This window comes from Zonotrichia albicollis, chromosome 2, assembly GCF_047830755.1.
Source record: "Zonotrichia albicollis isolate bZonAlb1 chromosome 2, bZonAlb1.hap1, whole genome shotgun sequence".
Classification (NCBI taxonomy): domain Eukaryota; kingdom Metazoa; phylum Chordata; class Aves; order Passeriformes; family Passerellidae; genus Zonotrichia; species Zonotrichia albicollis.
The window spans coordinates 37,778,231-37,803,353 of record NC_133820.1 but is presented as its reverse complement, the minus strand read 5'-3'; the positions used below and the strand labels follow the sequence as shown (position 1 = coordinate 37,803,353).

Below are 25,123 nucleotides of genomic sequence, written 5' to 3'. Positions count from 1 at the left end.
GACATCTGTCATCTATACTGACTGATGCCACTCCAGCAAGGCCACAGCTGCCAGAAAAAGATAGAGTATTGCTGACTTGAGTGGTGACCTGAGCATTCCATTACACATGAGGTTCCTGTGTTCACAGAGATCTGTGTGATCATGTGTTTTTTTCAGGAGAGTCCACTCATCTTGGACGGGAAGGTGTTTTTAAAAAGCGCAGTATTCCTTAAATGTTTCTGTGGTGAGCATTAGGGAGCGATGGGCTGTGCCAGAGCTCTTTGCTGCATCCCTCACTCCGTGGCTTTGGCTGGGCTTGGGCTGACAGTGCCGTGTCTTACAGTGAGCTCAGTGCCTCAGCTGCACTTGTGCAACAAGAGGGGCCATTCATAAATGTGATTCTTGGCCTGGAGACACTAGATTGCATTTCCTAGCCTGGCACCAAGGTTCACTGTGCCTCAGGAAAGTGAAACTGTGCTGCAGGATTGGAGTAGCACCCGCTCGTTTGCTGTGGCTGGGGAGAACTCTCTCACCTGAGGGTGCAGTTGTCAGTCTCATGTTGTTGTAGGAGGAGATGCCTTGAAAGCAGCTGTAGCCTGGGGCCTTCTGGCTTGGATCAGCAGCAGTGTGTCCAGCAGGATTAGGGTAGTGCTTGTCTCCCTGTACTCGGCACTGGTGAGGCCACACCTTGAGTCCTGTGTCTATTTCTCAGCCCCTCACTGCAAGAAGGACATTGAGGTGCTGAAACATGTCTGGACAAGGGCAGCAGAAGTGGTGAAGGGCCTGGAGCAAAAGTGTGAGGAGCAGCTGAGGGAGCTGGGGTTGTTTAGCCAGGAGAAAAGAAGACTCAGGAGAGACCTGACCTCTCTTTAGAACTACCTGAAAGGGTCAGTCTCTTCTCCCAAGGAGCAATCAACAGGACAAGAGGAAATAGCCTCAAGCTGCACCAGGGGAGGCTCAGATTGGATATTGGGAAACATTTCTTTATGGAAAGGATTGTCAGGCCCTGGAGCAGGCTGCCTTTTGAAGTGGTTGAGTCACTGTTTCTGGAAGTATTCCCAAGTCTTGTAGATGTGGTGCTTAGGGACATGGTTTAGTGGTGGGCTTGGCAATGCTGGGTTAGCAGGTGAACTCAATGATCATGGAGGTTTTTTCCAACCTAGATGATTCTATAATTCTGTGACCTGCATTCCTTGTCCCCCTGCACTGTTGTGGGTTGGGAGAAGTGGATAAGGTAGGAATACATGATTGAAGTTGAACCTGGGAAGAAGGAAGTGGAGGGGAAGTGTACTTTTTGCCTCTCACCATCCTACTCAATTTTTAATTGACAACAAATTAATTTTCCCCAGGTTGAGTCTGCCTTGTCAGTTGGTAATGACCTCTGAGTCTTTACCTCTCCCTCTTCTGTTCCAGAGTGGTAAAATGAGAGTCTAGCAGGCAGAAAATCAGGAACACATGTTCAAAGGACAGTGGACTTCACATATACCAGTGCTTAGGGACTGCTGCATTTGTCTGATGCATTCCCAGTGGAGACAGTTGCTCAGCTTATTGATCATAAACCAGAGCAGGCTGGAACATGGGAATAGCACTCCTTGTTCAGGTAATGTTGAGTGAAGCACAAGGTTGTCCCTGTTAGGGATATGGAAAATAATGAGACACTTCTATTTTCTTATCTGTCCTGCATGTCAGAGTTAAAAATGTATGGAAAGTTCTTTCTCAGTGCTCTTTTGCTGTGAGGTTCTCTTTTTATGTACTGGATTTATTGTATTTATCTGCCAAACCTTTCCTCATTTACATTGTTGCAATCGCTTCTTTGGTGATGCCCGCACCCCTGGAGATAGTAAGTTGTGTAAGCTAAAATATCCAGGCTATTCCCCTGGTTTCAGCAGGGATAGGGGTAATTTTCTTCCTAGAAGCTGGTACAGGGGTGTGTTTTTATTTAGTATGACAATTAAGTTGATAACACAGGAATGTTTTGGCTGTTGCTGAGAAGTGTTTTTCCAAAGTCAAGGACTTCTTAGTTTCCCATGTTCTGCCAGTGAAAATGCTGGAGTGGCACAAGAATTTGTGAGGGCACAGCTGACCCAAAATGGCCAAAGGAATATTCCATACCAAAGGACGTCATGCTCAGTGTATCACCTGAGAGGTGGGCTGGCCAGGGACAGCTGCTCAGGGTTTGGCTGGGCATTGGTGAGCAACTGCATCATGTCTCTTGTATATTCTAATTCTCATTATTGCCACAGTTATTCTAATTATTATTTTCATCCTTTTATGTCCTATTAAACAGTTTTTATCTCAGCCTGTGAGTTTTCTTACTTCTACTGTTCTGATTCTCTCCCCCCTCCCACTGTTGGTGCAGAGTTGAGGGAGTGGCTGTGTGGTGTTGAGTTGCCAGCTGGGGTTAAACCACAGCAGCTATTTCCTGGTGTGTTAGGTATTCTTTTATCTTTTTTTTTTTGGTTTGTAATTCAGGGAGCTGAAGCTGCCAGTACCTTTGTTCTTTATATTAAGTATCAAGCAGTTATCAAGGAATAAAGGGTGTGGAGTCAGCACATCTGTGTATCTCTTTGTTTTCTTGACATGACTGGAGTATTTAGCTGGCAGTGGCTGTTACTGTAACCAGGTCCCACAAGCGCAACTTGGTCTGTTTCTTTTTAACTCATACGTTTCCTCTTTAAAATTGCCTGGTTCCAGGCAGTTTGTAGAATGTTATCTGTGGTTGCCTGGAAATATCTGTTATCATTCTCCTAAAATAACCATTCCCAGTCAACTGAAAGCTGAACTACTGTTTTTCTGCTGGTTGTCATATCAGGTTTTCTGACATTTTTCAGTGGGAAGTGTAGACAAAGGATTACAGATTCCTAATCCAGCTAGCTCTGTGTTTTCATGGGAGCTTGTGCTGGTGCAGAGAAATTCTAGTTTGGGGACTGGACCAGAGAGAAAGATGAGAGGGTGACATTTGAGATCCAGACTGGTCTGTCTTTGTGATTGATCAGTTTAAACATGCACTAGTGCTAAAGGTTCTTTCTGCACTACTGAGTGTCTGAAATGAGGAAGCTTTCCCCTGTAATTCTTGTGCAGTCCTGAAAATAGAGAAGACCTTTGTGGCACAGAGGAGGTGCCACTGACTGGGGAAGCCTTGAAATACCTTCCTGCTTGGAATGCATGTATTGCCCAAGGAGTTCAAACGGGTTTGAGTTACAAGAAATCTAACACTTGTCATGAGGCTGTACCTACACTTTCTCTCCCATCCTTTTCTGCAATCCACCTTACCCATGTACTCTGTGTCTACTCAGGTCGTTGCATCCCTGGTAGTCTGAGGGAGCCCCAGATGGGTGAGATGGCAAAGTGACACCTCTGTTTTGATCCAGCTGATTCTGTGGGGTTGCTGGAGGAGTTTTACAGGTCAGAGTGGTGGAAAAAGCACAGGGAAGGACAACCTAGTAATAGGAAGTTGCTTTCCATGAAAAGGGTCTGTGAGCCTGGCTGTTTGCATAAAGTAGATGCTTGCATAAAGTAGAGTAGGGACTGCCATCAATGGGTCTGTTTAGGTGATAACAGAGAGGAGTGTAGTGGGAGCACTGGGACTTCTCCTCAGATATGGACAAGAGAATGGGCAGCTTGATGTGTGTAAGAAGAATGACATCTCTAATGTTTAAAATCTCCAAATGGAAAAGATGCCAAAAGGGCACTGGTAGATTGTGGTTTGCTTTTAGGAGCAAAGGCTTGAGCCTTTGTTTCTAATGGGAGGGTTTGTTGTGGGAATTATTTCTGAGCAATATTGCTTCTGTCCCGGTATGCCTGAGTGCCAGTGTGCTGGTTCTGCTGTGCCAGGAGGAAAGGAGGGAGGCTGGCTGCCATCCCGGGCTCGTTCGTGAGCTGAGGGAGGAGCATGTGGGACAGCACCGCCGTGCCTCTTTGGCCTGAGGAAAAGCGGGATGTGTTGGCTCCTTTTTTTTTTCTTTTTCCTTCGAAATTTTTTTTCCCATCCTGTGATATTGAGCTGATTCTTTCCTGCAGTCTGTGAGAGGTAACAGAAGTCTCTTTATGGTGTGGGATTTCCTGGATAAAAAGTATCTGATGCTTGTGAAGTGCTCTCCGTAGTTTTTGGAGTGAGTGTTCGACAGAAAGGAGCGATGTGGCAGCAGCAGTGAGTGGTTTAATGTGTTTTCTTTATTTGGCTAGAAATTCTGAGACGTGGAAAGAGAATTTGTTTGAGGATTTGATTTATATTTTTTGTTGTTTGTTTTTCTTTTGAAGTAGCATCATTTCTCTGTGCAGTTGGTGGGTTTTAAATAGGAAGAGGTAATAGGATTATGAAAGTGTTGCATAAAAGAGGTGTTAAAAGCTATTGGTTTAACTGCCCTAATAAGAAACTAATCTGTTGAAAAGAAGGAAATGCCTGTGAAAGGAGCAGGTATAGACTCTTGTAAAACTTGAAGACTTGAACTATCCTGCATAGAAAAGAGCTGATGCTGTACAGTGATCTTTCTACTTTGACAGTTGTCAGGAATTTTAATTCCTTCTTGGTGGATATCGTGAAGACTGCTACACTTCCTGATGTACCCGGAGCTAACCCATTGCTGCTTTTGATTCTGGCCTAGATAAAATAACAAATAATTGTCTGCTTAGTGCAGAGCTGATTAAATGCAGTCCCAGGGAACTCTTTCATGCTTCATTTCCTGCTTGAACTTATTACAGTTTTTAGAGTTAGGTTGAAGTGAATGCTCGTTGCTGCTGAACCTGTTCTGCTGCCTTTGGAATTTGTGCGTGAGCTTGAGGAGCTTGCAGGGGCTTCTAGAAAATCCTCTGTGGGAAATCTGTCCTTACTCGACCATGTGAAACAGGTAATCAAAGTTGGTCTGTGTAAATTAAAAATTAATTTTCCTTTTGTCAGATGAAAATATCTTTCACTCCTACAGGGTGAATAGTTTTAAATGTGAACATATGAAAAGTAAAATTTAGACATCATGTTCTCACTGATTGTTTATACTGTTAAGCATAACTTTTTTGGATAAGTAATCTAGGCTTTAGCATAATCACCATAATGACAGTTTTAATCTAAACATGTATCAGGGAAAAATCACGGTTTGGAACATAATGAGTTTTTATCAAACTCCAGTTACTTAACAAATTTTGTTCATAAGGTTATTTTCCTTCACATATATCTAGATCAGGGCTATCAGTTCTCAGTCTTCTGGCTGATACTGACTTTGTCTAGGAATTCTGCATTGGTGAAAAAGAACAGCCTTTAGTCCAGTATTCCTGGGCACTTCTGAGCTTGGTAGTGCTACTGCCTCCAGTGAGGAGGCAAATGCACAGGCTGACCCTGCAGCCCTTACTTGGGGAACCAGCTTGTACATGTGTTGCTTGCTCATTCTGTGCTTACACAGTGTGTCATACTCCAGTGCATGTGTGTTTCTGCTGGGAAAACCCTGGGTGAGCATGGATGGGTTCTGATCATCCTAGTTCGCTTCAGAAGTCTTGTCCATGCTGGAACCTTGCTTACTGTTTTGTACTACCTGATGGAAAAGGGCAAGTTAGGGCTTTGTGTTTGTGCCATCATGCTCAAAGATGAGAACTGAACGCCCCTGTTCCTGGAGGAGTCACACAGCTCCGTGTCCTGGGTGGGTTCCTGCAGATAAATATCTTATGAGCAGTGCCAGCAACCTTCCAACAAGGAAGCAGGGTTTGGAGCGTGATTCAAAACATTGCAGCCTATAGAACTTGGCTTGTCAGACAAGCTGCAGAGCACAGGGACAGTTGTTGGTACAGATGTGGTTTGGGGAAGGCAGAACACTCACTATTTTTGTGCCTCAACATGATTAGGGAGCTATTTGGAATTGTGTTACAGCATCTGTCTAGATACAAGTATAGCTGCATGTAGATGGAGACCTTTCACCTTTTCCATCAATTTTAGAATTCTGACTTATGCCACATTTGCATAACTGTGGCTTTTTATGCATTTTAAAATGGGTACTGTGGTGGTTTTGACCTTGTGGTCTGAAGGGCCATTCCCTTCTAGCCAGCTGTAACTTTCTAAACTAGGTTTGGTTATGCTTCACTGAGATTCTTTTTGACAAGAAAGTTGCACTTTGTTTCCTATGAAAGTTTCTTTGGTCTGTTTTATGAAGGTCACACACAGCTAGAGTCAGGTTTCAGAGCTATGAGAAGAGTTTAGCTGCACCACAAGTGTTCTCCCACCCATGTTTAAGGGTTGGTCACCCTGAATTATGAAGTGCAGGAGAAAAAAGAACCATGTTTCCAGTTTCTGAGATACTATTGTTTCTAGCAAGATTTGTTTAGTATTGAATTTTTGTTTGCACATGGTATAATGTATGACTAGGTGGCCTTTTCTCACCACCACCCCTAACCAATGTATCAGCCATAATCCAGGGATATCAAAGATGAAAAGATGTGCTTCATTAACTACATAGGGAACAAAAGAAAGATGGGAAGTTGATCAGTGGGATGGGGGACTTGGTTGTTCAGGATTTGGGAAGGACTTAGCTACTGGATATTCCTTCTGCCTTAGTTGTTACTGAGTTGTTACTGTTGAGACTACTAAGGCTGGAGTAGGTTTTGCATGACTGTTCTAATCAGTATTTGATTAAGACTATTCCATTAATAATGATTTCATGTTATGTATTATAACTCTGCCTTTTATACTACTTCTCCAAGTATGGCTTTTTAGCAGCAGGCCCTGAGCCTAACTTTAACAAGGTCCAAGCTCTGGTCTTTTTGACTCTGGGTTAGCTGCCTGACTTGGCAACCAAGGTACTTTTGGCTTGCTGGTGAAAAATTACCTTTTTAACTGAAAAGTCCTTAGTGTGAAATGGTAACACAACACCCTCCAGAGGTGCAATGGCCAAGGTATTTTTTTTTGTTTCTCTGACAGGCATGTTCTTATTAAGGCTTAACTTCTTGCTTGTCCTTTTATTCTCATTGTCTGCTTAAGTTCCCAAGTTCTCAGTCTTTGGCAGGAGTCATACAAGTGACAGCTCTTCACTTCTTCATTCATAAGGGTACAGTTCTTCCACAGTTCTTCCTTCTCTGTTGATAGAATCAGGTTTGCCTTTCTGCGCACATGCCATTCTCATGTTTCAGGGGAAAAAAGCCAGGCAAACAACCTTGTAACCTCTGAAGTAATGATGGAAGGTAAATTGGTGTGTCAATTGATTCAACTGTGTTTTTCCATTTAAAATACCAAAATCCTTTGTGTGTCTGCATTTTGAAATAAGCGCTGTATTCTCTGTAGATAACACAAAAAAATCAAACTGTAGGTTTCTGAAACGTGAATTATTGCCCCTCTGCATGAGAGGTGTGATGAGCTGAAGGTGACTAATGGTTATGATCGTGTGTGCATATCTATGCTGCCCTGCTCAAGTGTATTTTGAGCAGGAGCAGCATTCTGTTGCTGCCATAGAAGCCAGTGGAGATGTGAGTTTAGTTACTATGGGAAATTATTCACACTGACAGTAGAATAGTGTGAAGATTTATCAGAGACAAGTAACATGAACTTTTAGTAGCAACTACTTATAGAATCTTGCAGAGCTGACAAAGGAAATTCATATGTGTGAGATTTGGAATAGGAGTGGAGGTGAGTAGAAATAAGGTTAGTGCAGTAAGTTCATAGTTTATGTCCATAATTTTAACAGCCTAGTACCTTGACAATTTTACACGTGCATGTTCTTCCTGATATTTTAACAAAACCAACAAAATATTTCAGAATCCACTTCTTCTGATTTATACTGACTGCCTCCTGTTTATTCTTTATGTGTTTTCCCACAGATAGTTAATTTTTAGCTTTATTTATGGACAAAATAATTTCTTATGGGGGACAGCCCATTTGCACTAATCTGAGTACCAGTGGTGAGCAACTGTTTTACTCTTTTTAAAGATTGTAGTCCATTTCTGGGAAAGTGGGAAGCTGTGAATATAATGAACACCTTTGGATAGTTGTTCACTGCGTGTAAAGTTCAGTTTTTTAACTTCCATGCTGACCTTTAATTAATTAATGATTAATCTGGGGTGCACTTGCATTGGGTGATGGAGAAGGAAATTCTCTCCTTGTGAAACCTTTGGTTTATTTTGGAGGAAACTACACCCTTTGGAGGAAGTGCTTCACCTCATTAATACTGCATAGTAGCTGAAAGGCAGCAATTTAGATTATTCCATAGAAACTTGTAGAGTTTAGATAAGGAAATTCCAAGGTCTTTGATTTATTAATTACAGGCTATTATCACCCATGTGGTCCACACTGCTCTCAGATGATTCATTGAGCTTATCACTGATTTCCTGTGAGCAACTATTGCAGGGTGTAAACTGGTGAGGAAGAGTGGACATTTTGTCTTTTATTGGAGTCCCTTTACTTACAGCATTGCTATGTATTGCATGTGAATGGGGAGAGCAGGTTGGCTGTTCCATGAAGTGCCTGCCAGGAAGGACAGCAGCTGGTAATTCCCAGTGAACCCAAAAAGCTTGGGAGTTCATCTTGGTCATCCTGGGTCAGGGTCCCACTGATCAGCAAAATTCTCCAGAAGACATCAGGCCTAAACTAGTGGAAATGTGGAGTTACTGCACTCCTTTTGCCTGTGGATATCTCTCCAGGGTCTCATGTACTTTAGAGGCTGGTATAAAATAACCTTTTCCATGTTTTTATGTTTCTTCTCTTTGATCCAGCCTGTTTCATGTGCATTGTCTTTAATCATTGCCTTTGCTTCACTTAGCCTCAATCCTTGTTTTTCTCAGAGGCTGCAGTTTTCTTGTGTGTTTTCTATATCAGAGCTCTCTTTCACTAAAATTTCATTCTTTCTTTGCTATGAAATGATAATAGCAGCCAAAAGAAGTAGAGTGGTAGCTATAGTATGATGGCAGTGAAAGGCTGTATGAAAATGGAGCCCTTGAAAGAGGGCAGGAGGGGGAATAAAGGATTGGCTCCTCACAGACATAACACCTTTGAAAAACTGAACCTTTCCCTTAAAAAGCAGTAAGACTTTCCTCCTTCAGGTGTGTGAGAGGAGGAATACTGAACAAAGATCCAAAAGGTGGTACTGACAGGCAGCAGATAAAGACCAATGATTTCTGATACCAGTCAGTGTTGTTTCACACTGCATTGTGCAGAGCAACATAACATCAATAATACTGTCTTTCAGAAGAAAACAGTTCATTTCTGCAGAGATTCATGTGCTTTTCATTTCGGATGGGCTTTACTCACAGCCAGCAGAATCTTTTGCTTTGCAGCTGTTGTTAATTTTAGTAGGAACAGAAGTAATAAAACCTGTGTATTGCCAGGCACTGTACACACACATAACATGGGATAGTGGTTGCACTTTCTGATCTGAAAAAAAAGAAAGATTGAGAGAGAAGAACAAAACAGGAAAGTGATTTGCATAAAATCATGCAGCTGGTTTATGACTGAACTAAGACCAAAGATCATGGTCTTGGTTTCTGACCAGTTAATCATACTTGCTGTTCCTTCTGTGTATTGTCATAACCTGTTTTTATGGAATCTGTGAGGGTGTAGCAGTGGAGGTGGTAGAAACTAATTTTCTCCTTCCTTTTTTCTTTTTTTGTGGTCCAGGTTAAAGTCATATTTTGTGACATTTGAAGAGCAAACAATACTACCGCTCCATGAATTTCAAAACTGCAGGAAGTGTGGCAGCCCTCCCTACCTCCAGCTTTACTTCCCTACTGTGATGTTCTTACTGGGAGCTGCGGTTTCATCCCTGCTGGATATGCAGTGACCTGCTTCATCATCAGAGGAGAGGAAGCTGTTTGTGGATCAGGGAAAGCCATGGCCTTGGGCTGGAATGTTTTTAACTTCTTCTATAAGTTCAAAGTATTGGTGCTTGTCACTTTATTTGTGATGGTGCTATGGACCACATTCGGTTACTTAGTGGACACCAGACAGGAAATTCCTAAAGCTAAGAGCATGGTGGAGTTTTTCTGGAAGGTAACTCACCTGGAGCACAGTCAAAAGGAAGAGAAGATTGAATCCACTGCAGATGCTCCCATGGTGGAGTCATTTCAGGATTCCTGCCCAGCTCTGTCTCCATACCTGCGTAAGTGATGCTGTTTTCCTCTCCTCTCTGACAGCTAGTGCTGCTGACTTCCCAGCCATATTCCAGCTGGGTTCCTTTCCTGTGAAACCAATACAACCAGCTGCAGGAAGCACTGCTGGGTGAGGGGCTGTCTTGTGGCACCCAGTGCCCTTGCTGGGTCTGCCTGGGAGAGCAGCTGGTGCTGGGCTCTGCATTTGTTGGTAAAACAGCTTTGGTGACCCACCAGTAACTTGCTGACTGTGAACAGTGTTTGCACTCTGGTGAGGCTTTGTCTCTGTCAGTCCTGGCCCCCTAAAATCCAGTGGGATGGGCAGGAGGCTGGGAGTGAACGCAGCTCAGACTGCTGGCCCCAGCTGACTGCAGGGGTATTCCATAGCCTGTGACTGTGCCATTCATCATGCTCAGCAGTAAAAGCTTGGGGAAAGGAGGAAGGAGGGGTGTTCATGGTGGCAGCATTTGTCTTCCCAACAGCTGCTGTATGTGCTGAAGCCCTTCCCTGGATGTGGCCAATGCTGCCTGCCAATGGGGATTAACAAAGAAATTTTTCTTTTTCCCTTGCTTACACATGCATCTTTTTATTTTTTAAAAAATTAAATTATTATTTTTTAAAAAATTAAATTATTTTTGTCTTAACCACAAGTGTTTTCATCTTTCCTCCTTTTTTTGCCTTTTTATTTTTTAAATATACTTTTGTGTCTCTGTATTAACAATTGAAGGACTTCACAGCTCTGTTAGAGTTGGTGCTAATTATGATGAAGGTTCAAGTGGGTGACTGCTTTCCTGGTTTGGGCATTTTTATTATTCTACTTTTTTCTTGGCTTGGTACTGCCAGCAACACCAGGCTCTTGCTTTGCATCATTATCGTGTCATTAGCTTCATTACCAGTATCATGTCATTATCCTCTTTCTCTTCCTTATTGTGAACCTGATTAGGGATTTGTTTGGGAAGCTAGATTCTTCCTTCTTCCCTGGTGTAGTACATAAACCTTTGTCTCCCTGCACACCCTAACTCCAAGACACATTTGATTCAGCAAACGCAGCAATGACTGCAGCCATCACAGTTGCCTGTATCATACTTTTTCATGGGCTTGCTGAGTTCAGAGGAGCTGGGATTATAGCTCAGTGCAAGAGAAGGGATAAAAGTTTCATTTGGCTACAGAAAGCCTTGGTATGTTTTATCTTATTAATTTATAGCCTTAAGCCTGTTGTGCTTTTTTTGTGCTTTAGGTACCGATGACTTCTTACAGCCATAGTCCTGTGTCTCTTTCCACTTTCTTCTCCTTTGCTTTGCCCTGGCAGTCATTCCTGCCCAATTCTTCTGCAGTAGCTTAGATCTTTTCTTGGGTTTTTAAAAAATATTTTTATTTTATTGCCACTACTTCACAGTCACATTAAGCAACTAACATGCTTGACATCCTCTCCTTCCACTGCCTGCCTAGAATCCTTGTAGTGCTACTTTTCTCTTGGAAGGGCACGGAAGCCAGTTGGGGCTTGAACCTGGATTTCTTACACTGGTTACACAGTGCCTCATAACGTGACTGGGCCAGCCACTGTGGAGAGCCTGGTTCAAGAATGGCTTAAAGAAAGAGGCCATGAAGGTATTCAGCTAAGGGAAAAAGCAGCCTTTCCCAAGCTTGATTCTGTAAATAATTAAGGTTCTCAGCCACCTTTTATATAAACAACAAGATTCTCAGACCGTTCTCTCAAAAACAGGCAGATATCCTGTCCTTGGCTGCTCTGGGAACAGATGGCTGTTCTGGGAACAGATATAAAGGTTTTGAGAACTTTTCATATCATGGTGAGAACACTGATCTTGGTTTCAATAAACTAACTTCAGGTATTGTAAACAAAAGGAGGAGCTGAAGTTTTCTCTACAGCCTATCGAGAGCTCAGGTTTTGCAATGTGCATGAAGTGAATTAGCACTGTTATAAAAGGTGTCGAATTTGATCAATAAACTGGAGTCGATGCTGACCAACACAAAGGTGGGTCGTCTCCCTTCACTTCAACAAGCCACAGCCTGAAACAACTCAGGAAAGGTTCTTGTGCTTCTCTTACAGGAGGTGCCAGCAAACTCTCCTTCAAACCATCTGTTACACTGGAGGAGGTGCAAAAGGAGAACCCTCAGGTAGCCAAGGGCAGGTACCACCCTGTGGAGTGCTCAGCCCTGCAGCACGTGGCCATCCTTATCCCTCACCGCAACCGGGAGAAGCATCTGCTGTACCTCCTGCAGCACTTGCACCCCTTCCTGCAAAGGCAGCAGCTGGATTATGGCATCTATGTCATCCACCAGGTGAGGCAGCTGTGCAGAGCTCGTTGGGTGAGGGTCATGGCTGTGCCCTGCAGCCTGAGGAGGGGCTTCTGCTGCCTCTGCTGTCTGACATCAGTCCTCCAAGCCTGCTTCCAACAATTCTGCTTGCTGAGGGATGCAACACTGCCTGCAGCCACTGCTGGTGGCATTCCTGGATCTCAGGGCTGGGGAGTATTGGCAGTGTCTCTAACTGGTGTTAATTTCTCAGTCTGAGTAACTTGGTGTTTCTGAGTTAGCATGCAGGGTAAGCATCTTTTGCACTGCTAATGCAAGTGACTTCTCTTGCAGTATCCACACATGTAACTGGGCTGGCCTGTCTGTCTTCACATTTGGAGTCATTTGGATAGAAGGCCCCAGTTTGTCTGTAGCCCTTCTCTCCCGTCAGGCTCTTGTGCTTAGTAAGTTGTGTATACTGTGGTTTTATTTTTGCTTTCTCAAACTAAACATGACAGCTGCTGCTTGTAGCTGCTTTGTTGGCCCAGCAAGTGCAGTGGGAAGTAGTTGTCATGGAAGAGCACTTGGTTCCTGAAAGATTTACTAATTTCTTGATTTACATTTTTTCTAGCAAGGCTGTCCCAGTGGCTAAAGTTAAGCAGACCTGTGCCACATTGTCTTTCATCAAGGTGCTTATGTTCTAATTGCATGTGCTAAAAGCATTATATATTTCTCTTTTGTAATATGTTGTCTTTTTCTTGATCATCTGTTATGTTTGCTTTCTTTTACTGTTGTTTACTTGCATGTTCTTTGGCTTTGGCTCCAAAAAGTCATTTGAGACAGTTGAAGAAAAAGGGGATCATAAATTAATAATTTCTCTTCCCTCCTGATTAAAGAGCCTAGAGTCAAATAATCAGTATGAGACAGTGCTTTCTAGGTGAAAACTTCCACTCTTACACTTCTGCTCAGCTGAATGTCTCAGCAGAAGAGCAATAAAAGTCGTGGCATGATATTTTTATTTGGAATGAATTGTTCTTTCATTGTTTAGAGTCATCATGTGCCCTCTAGAGTAGAAAAATGAGGGCTTTTTTTCTGCATTAGTATGTACTATAATCATACATTTACTGGCTCATTCTAGCAGGAAGCAGTGGTTAGCAATAAATTACTGGGAGAATGGGCATATATTTTTAATTTATTGAAATATGTGAAGTGGAGAACTGCTGTTGTCCTGTTAGCAGTAAGTAATACAACAGCATGGAAGTTTTGTCTGATGAGCACAGCAGTGTCAAGTCTGAACTTGTTCTATCAGAGATTGTGCTTGGAAGGTTGGAAGCTTTCACATAGTTCTTCCATGTAGATAGGCATGCCCAAAGACTGGAAAGTGGGTCTAACAAAACTTTTCTGGGGCAAATCCATTTTCTCTCTCAATTTGTGATGTCAGAAGTTGTTCTAGGTCTCTTTTGAGGAAAGACAATTCACACTCTACTTTGGAGGTAGATTAAATGGGCCTTTTGTAGTTTTTTTCTGTGAGCCACTGGAGGGCTTACTCCAGATTTCTTCTTTATGGGCTGCTTTTAACATCTCTAAAGTTGTGCTTCTCTAAATGTGTGTATACATGAGTGCTGCACTCCAAACAATGTGAGTTTGTAATCCCTTGAGGGTGAATAATTTCTTTCCCAACATAAGTTTGTCCTGTGGTCAGTGTTATTCTTCCATAGAAACAAAGGGAAACAATTCTGTCCTCGACAAAAGATGAGTCAGTTTTGCTGTTTGTTCAGTATATGGTCTGACATGGCAAACTGCCCTTCCTGGAAAGCCATGTCAGCTGGCATTTGGCTGTTGTGGTGGTTTGCATTGATAAGAACAGCACTTAAGCAGATGGAAGAGGCTGTCCTGAACTAAGCTGGGTTTGATACTCGACCCAAGTGATGTTCTCCAAATGTACCTTACCAGACATCTTGTTTGTTCTGTTCACTCAATAACCTATGTTTTCATCCTCAGGAGGAGGCTGTCTCATGGGTATTTTTATATATGAGACTTTTTAAGAAAAAAAACCACACACCCAAAAAGCCCCCATTCAGAAATTTGACATCTTGATTTTGGGTGAATTGTATCTAAACTTTTTACTGGAAAATTTCCCTCCAGAGGATGGATGCAATTGATTATCCATCTTGTAATTTCTCAGAATGGGCACTGTATTGTATTTTTCAGACTGCAGGTATGGAGTCATAAATCTTCTTCATTCTGGGGCAGATGGTTGTTATAGTGAACAAATTCTACTTTAGAGCAAAGTGTTACTTTTTAGAACAATAAAACATGCTTTGTATGCAACAGCTTTTCTCTACAGCTCACCTTCTCTCAGCCTGGGGAGGCCAGCTTCTTTCTCATTTTCCATTGGCCCTCTTTCTGTCCAGGCACCTTGGAGAAAATTTGCTAGAATTCCAAGCAGTTTCTCTTGAAAACGTTTTTTTATTATTCTTTCAAGTACACAGGTTCCTTGCTCAGGAAAATGACTGTCCTGTCTGTGTCTGGGAGGGCTGGGGTTGGCCCTCTGGCTCCCAAGTGGGAACTTGAGGTAAATCCCCACTTTGTCCTCAAGAACACAAAGCCTTCTGCAGACTGGTACAGGTAAAAAATTGTGACACACAACCAAAAATAGCAAGATAAGCACATGTCTTGCTCCAAACTGAATGTTGACATGATAAGCTTACAAAACTGCCAGGTGTGTGTGGATATGCTTGCATCTCAGCAGTGAAGAATTAGATTTTTGAAAAGTGAATACTAAGTAACTTACAGCAAAAGCAAACGACAAAGAGAAGTTAAAAGGTGAAGCTCTGTGCTAGGAGCACATCCCCTGCTACAGCATCATCAGGTTATAGGTGGGAGGTAAAAATGAAGAGACCTGCTTTTCACTCCCACTCTGCCACTTACGTGTGAGCTGAGGAAATACAGGGAGCTCTTTCAGCATTGCTGTCCTCCAAGCTGAGGGGACAGGCATTAATAGTTCATGGCAAGGGCTGTGACATCTAGAGACTAATTAGCATGGGATTAACATGGGGGTTTGGTTTGGTTTTGCTTTTTTTGAAAAGAACTTCCATGAGCCTTACTGACACAGTTGTATGGAACACCAGTTTCTAGACTGTACTGGTACCTCTTCTGTTCTGGAGCCTGAGGGTAACTCCAGGACAGAAGGGTGGTTGAGCCATGGAGCAATCACACTTGTGGCACCCAGCTAAGCACAGGCTTTCCTGGCCCTGCCTGGGTGTGCTTGTGATGGCTGGAGGCTGGAGAAACACTTTGCACTGTTGGCCACTCCAGTGCTGTGCCCAGTGTGAAGGGGCACCTGTGCAGTTACTGCTCCCGAGGTGCTGGAAAAGCCACACGGGTGTGGTTGCAACCGTGCAATCAGAACAAGTGCCCAGGAGCAGCTCTGGTTCAAAAGCTGTGGCACCTTCTTCAGAGTTGTTTTTTCCCATTCTTTTCCACAGGCTGGCAACACCAAATTTAATCGAGCCAAACTGCTGAATGTAGGATACCTAGAGGCCCTAAAGGAAGCAAAGTGGGACTGTTTCATTTTCCATGATGTGGATCTGGTGCCAGAAAATGACTTTAACATTTACATGTGTGACACACAACCAAAGCACCTTGTAGTTGGCAGGAACAATACTGGATACAGGTAGGAAACCAGGAATATGGAAAGAATACCAACAGGGAAATGCCATGTTACTGATAATGTTCCTCTTCTGATGGAGCTGTGTGCTGGTATCTACCCTTCCTCATGACACGAGGTTTCTGGTGGTAACACTTCACCTCTCTGGGGTACAGAACTGGACAGACACCTCTGCAGTCAGCCCTGCACAAATCATGATTGTCATTGTTCTGGTTTCTGGAGTTGAATTAAGGGGCATTTTGAGAGGAAAGCAATGTTCCAGAGGTTGTGCAGAGACCTTCTTGCAAAACTAGATAAACATTTGCAAGTTTCCTGATCCTGTGATTTGAAGGTGTGATCGTACTGTAACAGAACTTGCCACTCACTTCTGCTGTTGAAGAGGTAATGTCTGATACTGAGAGCTCAAGTGGGGGAATTTGCCAAGGCATAGGGCTGTCCTTTAATAATTTGACTGAACAGTGTATAACACAGGATCATTCTGATTTTTAAATGAGTCCCCTAGGTGCTCATGTGATAAAAATAGTTCAAGGTGAAAAGTCAAGTTCAGTCCACCTCAGAGAGAAAAGGCTCCTGAGCTTGGTGAATTTAATGACTAAACATGTTTTCATTGAACCTGTTTCTTTCAAGATTCAGTTCATGTCACGTCACTCTAAATATTGATTAGAAGTGGATTTTCAAAAGCTGATCTCAAAGCTTTATTTGAAGTAAAGCTCTGCTTTGCTTCTGCATTTCCTTTGTTAAATATATGAGAAAGAGGTGGGATGTGCCAATACTGACACAGAATAATATTAATGTTCCAGTCATATAGTGAAAACTGGAACAAGTACATACGTATTAGGCTTGTGACAGGCTTTTGGAGCACTTGCAGAGCCTTGCAGAGTACTCCACTGGAATGCTGGTGGCTTGAATTTGATAATTCAACTTGAATTGATAAGTAATACTTCTTCTGTGTCACTGCCTGTGTTTATGCATCCATGAAGTAGGGTTAATAATGCTCTGCTTCCAAGGCATGTCTGAAGGAATTCAGATTCTGAGCTCAAGAATGGTACTTGAACTGAGCTGATACCACAGGTTGATACCAATCGTAGTTGGGTGACCTCAGTGTTTTGCTGCAGCTGAGGTGGGCATACTGAGACATTGCCCAGATAAGGTAGAGAAAACTGAACCCATCCATGTTCTATATTAACACAAAATGGCTTGGGCAGAAATGTGGGTTGGTTTGTGTTTTGTGGGACTTTTTAATGTTGGTTTTGGGGTGTTTTTTAGGGGAGGTAGTGGGTTCTTTTTTTTTTTTTTTTGTTTGTTTGTCTGTTTTTTGGTTTTGGCATTTTATTCATTTCCTGGTCTGGGGTGGGGGGAATTAATTTTTTCCAGGGGGCTATATTCTATTGTGATGCAGTGTGCAGTAATCTCAGCAGCCATGTGCCTTTGGAGATCCAGTGCTTTATCTTTAGCTACATAAACTACAGCTCAGTTTTGGATTCTTTTAGACAGAAGACTTATATATATAAGTTTTGAAGATAAGGTTGGGAAAACTCTTCTATTTTAATTAAGGTTTTTCCTCGAGAACAGCACAACATCTTTTCCTCCTGACCATTCCTATTATTTGTGTTCTTCAGTCCAATTTTAAGAATTCCAAAGGAGCTGATGTTCTCTTGTCCTCAGGGAAGGGTAGTTATAGGGGCTGTTACAGAGATGCATTTTTGCAGGTGACCTCAGCTGGGAGCAAGTTATGCCTGGGCTCTGCCAGATGTGTGCTGCCTGAGGAGGGTTGGGTGGGCAGCATTGTCCTGGTTACAAATCACAGAATGGATGGGGTTGGGAGAGACCTCTGGGAATCATCCAGTCCAACCCCTCTGCCAAGGCAGGGTCAGCTGGAGCAGGTGACACAAGAACTAACCCAGGTGGGTTTGGAATGTCTCCAGAGAGGGAGAGTCCACAATCTCCCTAAGCAGCCTGTTCTAGTGCTCTGCCACCCTCCATGGAAAGAAGTTCTTCCTCATGTTGAGGTGAAACTTTCTGTGTTTTAGTTTATGGCCTTGCTTTTCATCCTGTCAGTGGAAACCATTCAAGGGTCTGGCACCATCCCCTTGGCACTCACTTTGCAGATATTTATTCGCATTGATGAAATCCCCTCTCAGTCTTCTCTTCTCCAGATTAAACAGGCCCAGCTCCTGTAGCCTCTTCTTATGAGAGAGATCATCCTTGTGGCCTCTGCTGCACCCTCTCCAGCAGTTCCTTGTCTTTCTTGAGCTGTGGAGCCCAGAACTGAACACAGCACTCCAGATGTGGCCTCTCTAGGGCTGAGCAGGGGAGGAGAATCCTCCCCTTGTCCTGCTGGCCCTGCTTCTGCCAGTGCACCCCAGCTCTGGCTCCTTTGGTGTCTGCCTCTGTGTGGTGCTGTTCATAGGGGTCCCAGGAAGAGGGAAGAGACAAGGATCTGACTCCATGGTTCAGAAGGCTTGATTTATTATTTTATGATATGTATGATATTAAAACTATACTAAAAGAACAGAAGAAAGGATTTCATCAGAAGGCTAGCAAGGATTAGAATAAGACTGGAATGATAATAAAATCTTGTTACTGTCAGACAGTCTGAGACAGCTGGACTGTGATTGGCCATTAATTAGAAACAATCACATGAGACCAATCACAGATGCACCTGTTGCATTCCACAGCAGCAGATAATTATTGTTTACATTTTGTTCCTGAGGCCTCTCAGCTTCTCAGGAGAAAAAATCGTAAGGAAAGGATTTTCATAAAATGTGTCTGTGGCACCTCTGCAGTGGTGCAGGGGAATTACGGGGTGAATAAGCGAGCCCTGGGGTGTGTATATGGATGTGTGCCTGGGAAGCAGTTCCCAAACAGTCAGGCTGCTGGAATGGGATATGGCCTTGTTGGTGACTGTCCTGAAAGCAGGGCTGGGGAGGGCTCTGCCTGCTGTTCCTGTTTATGGGTCCTCCTTGCTGTCCATTCCATTTGTTTACTGCATTCCTCTGGAATATCCATAGCAGAAGTCTCAAAGTAGTAATGTGTAATTAAAACTTGATGGAACTTCCTCTACTGTGGCTTCTCTCTTCTGGGGAGGTGATAAAGGAAAGAGAACAAATCTGTTCACAAGTCAGGCCTGACCAACCTGATAGCCTTCTCTGATTTGACTAGCTTGGATGAGGGTGCAGTACTGGATAATGTTTATCTTAGGTAGGCTTTCAGCACCGTCTCCCATAATGGCCCCAGTGACCAAGTGATGAAGTATGGACTGGTAAGTGGACAGTGAGAGGGGCTAAAACTGCCAGAACTGCTGGGCTCAAAGGGTTCTTATCAATAGAGCAAAGTCCAGCTGGAGGCCAGTCACTAGGGGTTTACAGCAGACCTTTATAGTGGGGCTGGTACTAGTTAGAGTCTTCGTCATAACCTGGAAGATGCAGCAGATTGCACCCTCAGCAGGTTTTCAGAGGACAGAAATCTCACAGGGCTGGTTTGTGTGGCAGGGCCTTTGTCAGGCTGGAGAATGTGGCCAGCAGGAATCTGAACAGAGAAGTTCAACAAAGGGAAATGCAGTGTGCTACACATGGAGAGAAGTAACTCTGCACCAGCAGCTGCTGGGGGCCAACTGTCTGGAAAGCAGCTTTACCATAAAGGACCTTGGGCCAGCAGGGTGCCCTTGTGACAAAGGTCAGTGGCATCTTGGGGGGGAGTTATCAGCAGGTTTTGGGGAGGTGATTGTTCCTTTCTACCTCAGCACCATGGAGATGATACCTGGAGTACTGTGCCCAGTTCTGGGACACACTGGAGCAAGTCCAGAGGAGAGCCTGAGAATGTGATTAAGGGAATGCAGCATCTGACATATGAGGGAAGCTGAGAGTGCTGGGGCTGAGAGAGAAGGCAGATCTTGGAAATGTGTATACATACCTGATGGAAGGGAGTAAAGGCAGACTCTGGAGCCAGATCCTTCTCAGTGAAAGGCAAGTGGTAATGGGCATAAACAGGAAATTCCACTTAAACATATGAAAAAGTTTTTTTTTACTGTGAGGATTGTCAAATATTTGGAACAGGTTTCCCAGACAAACTGTGGAGTCTCCATCCTTGGAGATGCTCAGAATCTGACTGAACATGTTCCTCAGCAAGTTGCTCTAGTAAACCCTGCTCTGAGCAGAGGGGTTGGATTATGGGATCTCCAGGGGTCCCTTTCACAGTTTCTCTGTGATGTACACAGTTCCTCTGTGATGCTGTGAGCATAAATCAGCCAGGAAAAGTAGTCTTGAGGGAGGTTGTGTTGTTAGGGTCTTGTGTTGATTTATTTTCTCCTTTGGTGTTTTTTAAATTACATTGATGGTAAGCCAGAAATAATAATAAGCATTGTCTAGCATGTCCAATGCCATAATGTGTACTTTCCAGCCCTGGCAATTTGTTCATCTGTTTAGATTCACATACATGTACAAATGCGATCTGTAGCCATGTGCCCATCACCTCTGAATGGGCTGGGGCAGGATAACAGAGGCTGTGTTGTAATGTTCCCTTAAGGGCCAAGACAGAGAGCATCATAGAAAGCAATTAGCAGAATGGCCTAAGAAGGCAAATAAACATGATATGTAAACATCTTGTAAAAGTAGATGCATTTTTCAGGATGAGGAAGGTAAAAGTTAGAAATTAATCTCCTTTAGAGCTGAGCCCCATTGCACTGGGGCTTAGTAACTTGCACTGTACCTTATCTTGGAATTTTTAAGGCACAGTAGTACATATGCCCTTGCCTGTGAGCTGATTTCTTTCCAAAATAAAGTTTTTCAGATTCAGCTCTAAGATAATCAGTGGCTCACTGTTGTCATTGTAGAGCTCCCACTACATTAGTGCATAGCTGTGTTGCTGTTCTATACCTGAGAGTCCCTGAAATGAAGTACCTGCTTGGCTGGCAGGGGAATTGTAAAGAGAGTGAAGCTTCTGAATAAGACTCTGTTCTCTCAGTTGGAGAGATAATTTTTTCTGGCCTAAAGCAAATCATCATCTTTTTGTGAAAAGAGAAAGAGAACAGGACCAGCTTTTAAGGGTATGTGCACCCTTAACTCTGTGAAAGACAAGTCTAGATCTGGAGTTATCAGGGTGATGTTTTCATTGTTGATAGAATTTGACTTTTAATTTTTCATTCTCTCTTCTTGTACATCTAGGTTACGGTACCGGGGATATTTTGGAGGCGTAACTGCTCTTACAAGAGATCAGTTTTCCAAAGTGAATGGATTCTCTAACAACTACTGGGGTTGGGGTGGAGAAGATGATGACCTTCGAATCAGGTAAACAATGAGGAACTAGTTTTTAAGAAATTTTAGAAATTGGCCCAACTTTGCACTAAGCCTCCAAGAGCAAAACACCCCAGGGGCGTTAATTCCGAACAGCACTGAACAGTATTGCAGTGGAGATGTGAAGTCCAAGATGCAGCTCTGTGAGCATTTCTTCTTTGCAAGGGTTAGGTGTGTCTGATGCCTAATCCTCTTCCTCACGGCACTTTTGGCTGCGCGTGGGTTAAGTTCTTTGGTTGGTCTGGTTTGGTTTTGTCTCAGACACGCAGTATTTGTATTCTTGCTTGGAAATTGGTTATAATTGAAGTCTGGAGTGTGGTTTGCCAGAGATGCACAAATGTATGGAGTTCCAGTGCTTTGCTAGAATGTGGGAGTGTTTTGGTGGGACTGGGTGTTTTGCATTCATTGACTACTGGATTTAATCCAAGTAGGGCTTAGTTTGTATTTATAGTGAAGACAGCAAATAACTTGAATTTTAGAAAGGCTACATATACATGCATATGCCCTTTGCTCTTTTGAAAACTCATTTTGCAGATGTGCCTGTCAAAGTAGGAGAAACCTGTTGGCTGGAGAGGTTTAGTGGGACAAAGAAGTCTACCAAACTTTTATGTTGAACTTTTGCTCTTTGCCTAGGAATAAACCTCTAATCCTGCACTGCTATTAGTAAATGGAGAAAAAACCACAAGCAAACAGCAGATAAGAACCCACAACTCTGCAAGCTCTGCTGGCAGAGCCTATCAGTTTGTAACTCGGTTTATACTCTGTCATTTTTAAGTTCTTATCCTTTTCAGTTGCTTAAATTTGCAAACTTTGGGGACATAAATTTTATATCCCTGGTGATGTTATGTAAATATATAAGTATGTTAAAAGTTAGGAACTTGCAAATGAAAAGTGTTTCTCGGTGTCAGTTCAGCAGATTGGTCAGCTCTACCTGAAGAAATTGGAAAGGTCTGCTGAAGGTATGGGCTTCTGTCCCTTAACCACAACTGTTTTTTGTTTCTTACTCCTGGCTAGATGCACCAACTTCTCTGTGACCTCCTGGGAGCTGACTTTTATAGTTCAGGGAGTGGCTTGGTGCTATTTTATTTCCTGGCTTCCCATGGGTAATAGTTCTTTCAGATATTCCCTTGGGCAGCAGAGAAGCAGCGGGACAGCAGGATTTGCTGAGGGTCTCTGATGTTTGCAAGGGGTTGGAAACAAGTGATGTTTTTGTGTGGCACATTGTAACTTTGCACTATTGAGGTCTTGGTGGAGAAACCAAGTCCCGACCCAGTGTGTGCTCTGCAGCTGGACTTTGCTTGTGCCTTGGGCTGGCCTGGTGACCGAGTTTGCAGGGGTAGGTAATGGCAAGCTTGCTGTCTGGTGGGCTGCTGTGCAGAGATCCTTGGAGCCTTCCCGAGGGAAGTCAGCAGATGGCAGCATCCCTTCGGTGCTCGGGACTCTCACATTCTGCTGATCTGCCTCTGGAACAAAGGTGATGGTCTCTTGTGGGCCCCCTCCTAAGGCGTGTATCTCAGAGAGATTCTTCAGATCATTTGTTGTAGTTGTTTGATAATTTAGTTCTACAAAGTCATGGAAATCTGTAAGGGGCTCAGTTTTTTCAAATCTTGGTTTCCTACTTCTCTTTCAGCTGATGAGTGAGTAGCAAAAAGATGGACTATTCCTTAATTCCCTTGTCATAAAGTTTTTTTCTCTTTCTGCTGTCAGGGCAAAGTTGTGCTCCACAGACACATGTAAGGTCAGAAGCTCCAACTTAATGTCAGACATTTAAATCTGTGTATAAGCTTATTGCTTCTGGCATTGTTCTCAGAGAAATTTGCTTAATGTGAACAAATAAAAGTTTTGCAGCTGTCTGACAGCTACTAAAAAAGAAAACAAGCTTTTAATTTCTTTTTGGAGAACTATCAAGTATAAGGGTTTTATTGCAGGGGTTAAGATAAACTTGTTGCAGAATATGTGGAAACTTGCTACAGGGCAGTGCAGAGTAGTCCAGTCAATATTGATATAAATGTACTCTGGTTTATAATGTCTTCTTAAAGCTCTACATCTCTATTGTAAGTAGTTACCTGCTTTTGTTCAAAAGAAAGGTGTATCTGTCAACCCCCAGACCACTTCTCCAGGAATGCAACTCTGAGTCTCATTTCTCTGGCAAAATGGGTTGTGGAAGAGATGCAGATTAGCTCTTACAGCTCTGTATTTGCTTCCACAGCATCTACAAGAGATGGAAGTCTCCAACTGTTGGGTTTTTTTCATTAACAGCTGGGTTAGAGGTGTTGTCTCCCTCACAACACTTCTTATTGCTTCTTGCAGGGTTGAGATGCAGAAGATGAAAGTGGTGAGGCCGCCTGCTGATGTGGCCAGGTACACCATGATCTTCCACAACCGTGACCATGGTAACGAGGAGAATCGAGAGAGGTGGGTCAGGAACAGGTTTCTGCCTTGCATTCTCATGGTCTATGGCTGAGCCAGGCACCTGGGGGACAAGGTCTCTGCTCCAGACCAAACAGGCTTCTTGTGGTACCCAGAGGCTCTGGGGGACACCCCTGTGACAACACCGTTCACAGCTGGCAGCTGTTTTCTCTACATGAGATCTTCCTAGAATTGACTGGGTGGTGTTCCATAGAAACTTCCAAAAAAACACTTCCATAGGTATGATTATAGCAAGATTTCAGAGATTGAGCCAAAGGATTTTTCTCCCCATATGTGATTGTGCTGAAAACAGGAACAACAGGACTTTGTATTTCCAGTAGATAAAAAATAGCAGTAGCTTTGCTTCCACATTTACTGCCATTGGGAAAGAGATCAAAACTCCTCTCCTGTGCATGTCAGTGAAGGTTTTTCTCCTCTTTGTCCTCAGGATGAAGCTCCTCCGTCAGGTCTCTAGAACATGGAAGACAGATGGGCTGAATTCCTGTTCCTATCAACTGCTCTCTGTGGAACACAACCCACTGTACATCAACATCACGGTGGACTTCAGTGTGCAGCCCAAGGTCTCACAGGGGCCAGCACCTCCCAGGTTATAGGAATGGCAACAGATCTCCTTTGTGGCTGCTGTTAGAGCAGATGACTTCCAGCACCTGCTTGGGAGAGTCCTTCAGTAGCACAGGAGCAAGTAAAGTGTTCCTTCACAGCATCTCATTGGGTGGTTGAGAGTTTCCTTTTGTGAGGACTGGAGTTACACACTGACCCAAGGGACAGGTCCTTGTGTTCTTCTATGCACTTTTTGCTGGGACATTACAAAATGTGTCCTTGTTTGGGCTGGTCCAAGGACTTGAACCAAGTCCCTGAAAAAATATTTGGTTTTGCAACTCTTTCTAAAGTTATTTTTGGTCTCATTAAAAGCACAGTAATTCTTCAAGAACTACAAACTTGATGAGAAAAGTTAATTTTTTTTGGCCTAAGGAAAAACTGCTTATGTGTGAAAGAAGAGCAGTAATGGTAATGGGTAAAGAGATATTACAAATTTCTCAATAAATGCAGTCCATTGAACTTGAGAGTGTCTCATCCTTCACACCACAGTGTCCCCTGCTGAGGGGCTGCTGCCATGTCCTGTGGCAGTGATCAGTCTCATTCTGCAGCAGGATCCCTGTTACTCTGCAGGGATGGGGAAGGAAAGGCAGTGGCCAGCTTTGTTGGAGGGGGAGAAATTCCACTCCACAGATTTTAATGCTTTGGGCCAGGCTGTCAGCAGAGTGTGACCCGGGCCATTGTCACCTGTGAGTCTTGCTTAAGAAACAGGTGAAAGGCTGTGGGTAACCAGCTGTTCCACTGTGCTGCTGGATTTGAGCAGAAGTCTTGATTAGAGCACTGGACCTTCTGCATTGTATTTAACTGTCTTTACATGCTGATGTGAAGGCAGGCTCAGGAGAGTTTCTTT

At 43.3% G+C, this 25,123-nt stretch overlaps 1 protein-coding gene across 4 annotated transcripts in view; it reads left to right on the top strand.

The window, feature by feature from the left end:
• Positions 1-24,740, top strand: part of B4GALT4 (beta-1,4-galactosyltransferase 4) — a 28,400-nt gene extending 3,660 nt beyond the window's left edge. For 3 of the 4 annotated variants that reach the window (XM_005486121.4, XM_026792842.2, XM_026792841.2), the window contains 6 exons: positions 9,563-10,043; positions 12,101-12,333; positions 15,774-15,961; positions 21,118-21,240; positions 23,557-23,661; positions 24,104-24,740. In XM_005486121.4, coding sequence (XP_005486178.2) covers positions 9,776-10,043; positions 12,101-12,333; positions 15,774-15,961; positions 21,118-21,240; positions 23,557-23,661; positions 24,104-24,269 — 1,083 coding nt within the window. In that variant the 5' untranslated portion in view covers positions 9,563-9,775 and the 3' untranslated portion in view covers positions 24,270-24,740. Of the gene's footprint in view, positions 1-3,895; positions 4,010-9,562; positions 10,044-12,100; positions 12,334-15,773; positions 15,962-21,117; positions 21,241-23,556; positions 23,662-24,103 lie in introns of those variants that run through there. The other variant, XM_026792844.2, reaches the window with a different exon arrangement.
• The last annotated feature ends 383 nt before the right edge of the window (positions 24,741-25,123 follow it).